Source organism: Punica granatum, chromosome 1 (assembly GCF_007655135.1).
Source record: "Punica granatum isolate Tunisia-2019 chromosome 1, ASM765513v2, whole genome shotgun sequence".
Classification (NCBI taxonomy): domain Eukaryota; kingdom Viridiplantae; phylum Streptophyta; class Magnoliopsida; order Myrtales; family Lythraceae; genus Punica; species Punica granatum.
In genome coordinates this window covers 27,257,573-27,263,730 of record NC_045127.1, presented here as the reverse complement: position 1 = coordinate 27,263,730, position 6,158 = coordinate 27,257,573, and the positions used below count along the sequence as shown (strand labels likewise).

General features: G+C 39.8%; 1 protein-coding gene across 1 annotated transcript; it reads left to right on the top strand.

Annotated features, from left to right (window-relative positions):
* Nucleotides 1–465: 465 nt before the first annotated feature.
* On the top strand, nt 466–5,717 carry LOC116204832 (the record flags this gene model as incomplete). The annotated part of the gene is made up of 8 exons (XM_031537155.1): nt 466–1,376; nt 1,470–1,791; nt 2,245–2,763; nt 2,854–3,271; nt 3,509–3,536; nt 4,121–4,491; nt 4,549–4,700; nt 5,697–5,717. Coding segments are annotated over 8 exons (2,742 nt in total), but the record flags the coding sequence as incomplete, so codon positions are not given.
* Nucleotides 5,718–6,158: the final 441 nt, after the last annotated feature.

Here is a 6,158-nt window from a genome sequence, read left to right as displayed (position 1 = left end):
AAAAGCCACATATTTTGTTGAGTGAAAACACGAGTGTAGAGTGATTCACATTCTTGAGTGTAAACACGTAAGGGAGAGAATTGTGAGGTCCATTCTTTCTAACTTTATTTTGCAGCAATCATGTCTCACAACAGTGCTAAGAGTATTCCCGAAGGTGCAACGGAATTGACTGATTCGAAAATACTTATAGAGGCCATGATGAGTGAGATGAGGCATGTGATGCGGTTGGAGTTTGAGCAGGTTCATGAACGGATAGATCTGATAGAGAATAAACGTGTGAAGCAGCCACGAAACGCTCCTAATGCACGTAGGAGGGAAAGAGTTCAACCGAGGGAAGTGAGGGTTGAAGATGAAGAGATTTATGGGGCTGGTTTTGATGAAGATGATCGAGATTCGGTTGTTAGTAATAGGAGACATGGAGGGCGGTTTAGAGAAGATAGGAATCGGGAAGATTATAACTTGGGTAGTATTAAGATGAAAATCCCATCGTTCCAAGGAAAGAGTGATCCCGAAGCATACCTTGAGTGGGAGAAAAAGGTGGAGTTTGTATTTGATTGTTATAGTTATTCCGAGCTGAAGAAAGTCAAATTGGCAGCAATTGAATTCTCGGATTATGCAATTGTTTGGTGGGATCAATTGATGATAAATAGGCGAAGAAATAGAGAGCCACCTATAGATACGTGGGAGGAAATGAAAAGGGTGATGAGGAAGCGATTTGTTCCTAGTTATTACTACCGGAAGCTGTATAATAAGTTACAAAGTCTTAGGCAAGGTAACCGGAGTGTAGAGGAATATTTTAAGGAGATGGAAGTGGCCATGATTAGAGCTAACGTAGAGGAGGATCGGGAGGCTACTATGGCAAGATTTTTGGCTGGATTGAACCGAGAAATTCAAAATGCCGTGGAATTACAACATTATGTGGAGTTGGAGGATATGGTGCACATGGCCATCAAGATTGAGAACCAGTTCAAGAGGAGAGGCAATACACGTGCAAGCCAAAGTCCAAGCACATCCACTTGGAAACCGAATCAGTGGAAGAAAGATGAGAAGCAATCCACGTCGATGTTGAAAATCGAGCAAAAGCAAGAAGCAACCAGCCATGTTCCTCAAGGTAAAACCGACATTTCTACCTCCAGGAATCGTGACATTAAGTGTTTTAAATGCCAAGGCAGGGGACACATAGCAAGTCAATGCCCAAACAAGCGGGTCATGGTGATGCGAGACAATGGTGACATTGTGACCGACACTGAAGATTCCGACACCGATGACATGCCCCCATTGGAGGACATTCCCGAGGAGGAATATTTAGCCCCAGATGCATTGACATTGGTGGCAAGGAGAGCATTAAGCTTGCAAACAAAAGGAGTTGAAGAAGTGCAGCGGGAGAACATCTTTCACACTAGGTGCTACATCAAAAACAAGGTATGTAGTGTGATTATTGATGGTGGTAGTTGTACTAATGTCGCAAGCGCAACAATGGTGGAAAAATTAAGACTACCCATGGTGAAGCACCCTAGGCCGTACAAGCTGCAATGGTTGAATGATAGTGGTGAGATAAGGGTGAACAAGCAGGTGTTAGTTGCATTTCGAATCGGTAAATACGAAGATGAAGTGTTGTGTGATGTAGTACCGATGCAAGCAGGACACTTGTTGCTAGGGCGTCCATGGCAATTTGATAGACGAGTGAAGCATGATGGCTTTACGAACAAATACTCCTTTGTACTTAATCAACGATCAATCACTCTTGTACCATTGACTCCGCAGCAAATATATGAGGATCAAGTGAGATTGCAAAAAGAGAGTGATCAAAAGAAAGAGAGTGAACAGAAGAAAAAGAGTGAAAATCAGAGAGAGGCCGAGAAAAATGAGAGAGAAAAAGAAAATCAAAATTCGGCCATTGAGAGAAAATCAGAGAGAAAACAAAAGAATTTTTATGCAAACATGGGAGAAATTAGGCAAGCAATGTTTTTAAATCAGCCGATGATTGTACTTTTGTACAAAGAGGCTTTTTTCAGTACTAACGAACTTGATATCTCTCTTCCTAGTTCTGTTGTTTCTCTTTTGCAGGAGTATGAGGATGTCTTTCCCGAGAAAACACCACATGGCTTACCTCCAATCCGAGGGATTGAACATCAAATTGATTTTGTTCCCGGTGCGACAATTCCAAACCGACCAGCCTATAGGAGCAATCCAGTAATACTTGTACCTAAGAAGGATGGGACGTGGAGAATGTGCGTTGATTGCCGAGCAATCAACAACATAACGGTAAAGTATCGTCATCCTATTCCTCGCTTAGATGATATGTTAGATGAGTTACATGGTTCTTGTGTATTTTCTAAAATTGTTTTAAAGAGTGGTTATCATCAGATTAGAATGAAAGAAGGAGATGAATGGAAAACTGCCTTTAAAACAAAATACGGTTTGTACGAATGGTTAGTTATGCCTTTTGGTTTGACTAATGCTCCAAGCACTTTTATGAGACTTATGAATCATGTTTTGCGTGCATTTATAGGTAGATTTGTGGTTGTCTACTTTGATGATATACTCGTTTACAGCAAAAACTTAGATGATCATAAGGTACATTTGAAATCTGTCTTAGATGTGCTTAGGAAGGAAAAGTTATTTGCTAATATGAAGAAGCGTACTTTTTGCACCGATAAGCTTGTTTTTTTGGGTTTTGTTGTTAGTGCACAAGGTATACAGGTTGATGAGGAGAAGGTACGTGCAATCCAAGAGTGGCCTAGTCCCACAAGTGTAAGTAATGTTCGTAGTTTTCATGGACTTGCTAGTTTCTACCGGCGGTTCGTGAAGGACTTTAGTAGCATAGCAACACCACTTACTGAAGTGATCAAGAAAAACGTTGGATTTAGATGGGGAGAAGAACAAGAGAAGGCGTTTCAGCTAATCAAAGAGAAGCTGACCAACGCTCCTTTATTATCTTTACCTAACTTTTCTAAAACTTTTGAGATTGAATGTGATGCTTCAGGTGTTGGTATAGGTGCAGTTCTCACGCAGGAAGGACGACCAATTGCTTACTTCAGCGAAAAACTAAGCGGGGCAGCCTTAAACTATCCAACTTATGATAAAGAGTTGTATGCATTGGTTCGAGCTTTAGAGACGTGGCAGCACTACCTATGGCCTAAGGAGTTCGTGATACACACCGATCATGAGTCCTTGAAACACTTGAAGGGCCAACACAAATTAAACAAAAGACATGCCCGATGGGTGGAGTTCATTGAGACGTTTCCATACGTCATTCGGTATAAGCAAGGTAAGGAGAATGTGGTCGCCGATGCACTTTCTCGCAGGTATGCATTACTCTCTACACTTGATTCAAAATTGCTTGATTTTGAGCACATTAAAAATTTATATGCTGATGACCATGAATTTTGTGAGGAATATCGAGCTTGTGAAAAAATTCCTTGTGGTAAGTTCTTTAGGCATGATGATTTTCTGTTTCGAGAGAATAAGTTATGCGTGCCAAATTGTTCCTTGAGAGAGTTATTAGTGCAGGAATCACATGGTGGGGGATTAATGTGACATTTTGGAGTAGCAAAGACTTTAGCTATTTTGCAAGAACACTTCTATTGGCCACATATGAAAAGAGATGTTGAGAGAATTTGTGGTAGATGCATTACGTGTAGGCAAGCTAAATCCAGAGTGCAGCCTAACGGTTTGTATACTCCTTTACCAATTCCTAGTGAGCCTTGGATTGATATTTCAATGGACTTTGTGTTAGGATTACCTAGGACTAAACGTGGGAGAGATTCAATTTTTGTAGTTGTGGATAGATTTTCTAAGATGGCACACTTTATTCCATGTCACAAATCGGATGATGCCTCGCATGTTGCTGATTTGTTCTTTAGGGAGATTGTGAGGTTACATGGCATTCCTAGAACAATTGTTTCGGATAGAGATGCTAAGTTCTTGAGCTAGTTTTGGAAGACTTTGTGGTGTAAGTTAGGTACTAAGCTGTTATTTTCTACTACTTGTCACCCACAAACTGATGGTCAAACGGAAGTAGTAAATAGAACTTTGTCTACTTTGTTGAGGGCAATCATAAAAAAAACATTAAAACATGGGAAGAGTGTTTACCACATGTTGAGTTTGCTTATAACAGATTTGTTCATTCCGCTACTAAATTTTCACCATTTGAAGTTGTTTATGGATTTAATCCTTTAACTCCATTGGATTTATCTCCTTTACCTTTGACTGAGCATGTTAATTTAGATGGCAAAAAGAAAGCTGCATTTGTCAAGCAGATTCATGAGAAAACAAGACTCAACATTGAGCGAAAAACGGAGCAGTATACAAAACACGCCAACAAGGGCCGTCATAAGCTGATTTTTGAACCCGGAGATTGGGTTTGGTTGCATATGAGGAAAGAGAGATTTCCGGCGCAAAGACGTTCCAAACTGCTTCCAAGAGGAGATGGACCTTTTCAAGTCCTGAAGCGCATCAATGACAATGCCTATAAACTAGACTTACCTGGTGAGTACAATGTAAGTGCTACTTTTAATGTTTCTGATTTGCTTCCTTTTGATGTAGGTGATGATTTGAGGACAAATCCTTTTCAAGAGGAGGGGAATGATGCAAATCGTAGCACGATTTCAAGGGATCCAGTTCAAGTTCCAATTGGACCGATTACGCGAGCACGAGCAAAGAAGTTTAAAGATGAACTCAACGGCCTAATTCAAGAGGTTCGGGCTCAAGCAAATTCGTGGAGGCCCATTGGACATGAATCACGTGATCAACAAAAATCCATCAATTTGATTCAAGTTATAGAAGATTCCGGACAAGGCTAAATTCAGTAAGTGTTTGAGGAAGCTTCTAGAATAGTTGATGATCAACAGAAGATAACATCAGATTTGTTTGAAGTTTAAATCTCATAGAGATATTCTAGGGGTATTTAGATTTTATATCTTTATAGATTATGTCATATCTCTATCGATATTCTTGGTTTTAATTTCCTTATCTATAGGAGGAGATATGACCAGATTAGGATTACTTTATGTCTATATATATTCATCTTAGTCAATTTTTAATGAAAGGAACATTCAGAAAATTGTGAGAGTATTCTCTTTGGTTCTTGAAGAACTAATCGAACTTATCGGAAGTTTCCGTGGCGTTCATCATCGACTTATCAAACGACTTTCCACCACCGTTTGTGGCGTCTTCATCGACTTATCAAGCGGCTTCCCATTACCGTTTGTGGCGTCTTCCTATATACCGAGGTTCTTGTTTCGCATTAAACAACGGGTTGAGGTCAGTTATACCAAGGTTCTTGTTTTTGTAGTAAACAACGGGTCGAGGGTTCGTCAATCAAATCTGATCGTGGAACGATCTTGGGTTCCTTTAGTTGTCGGGTCTCGTCATTCTTGGTGGGAATCCCATCAACCATCCTATACAAAATCCACTTTCAATTGAATGTACTCCTTCATATGTTAAACTAACATGATAATCCCTACAATAACCACCAAGAGAAACGAAGACAACAGTTAAAACCGCAGAGGGGTAAAGTGAGTCACCTGTGTAATTGGCTTTACCTAAGTATACACGAAAAAGAAAAAGAAAAGACTATGCAGTGTTCCAAACAAAACATGAGACCAACAGTGTTTGATAAACAAAAGTTCGAATGAATAAGCTGCCCAAATCCTTTAATCTTAATTTAACCCAGTACTGTTTGGCAATCTCAGTTGTTGTATGTCATATTTTGACTTTTCTTGCAGTAAAGCCATGTTTGAATCTTTAATATATATATATATATTTTTTTTTTTATCAATTTATTTTTCATAGTCCAAAGCTACAAAACAAGGCAAGTTCTGTAACTGAGAACTCAACCAAACTTACTTATAAAGATACAGGGAAAACCGAGAAAGCAGAGGGGCATCCAAGAAGCCATCATCAACGAATTATGGGTAATGCACATAACTGTTCAGTATTTTGTACCAGTGCACAGCGGATTACCTTCGTTCCATTATTTTGCTCAACGAAAAACTCAGAGGCAGCCATGCTCGCCACATTCAACAGCACTCTGCTATATGGGCACTAGGCAACATTCACAACTTAGAATTCACAACTTGGAATCCCTTCAAAATTTTAAGGTCACCCTGCTGCACGACTCATAAAGTTGAAAGCTCCAGTGTCGAACCAAAATT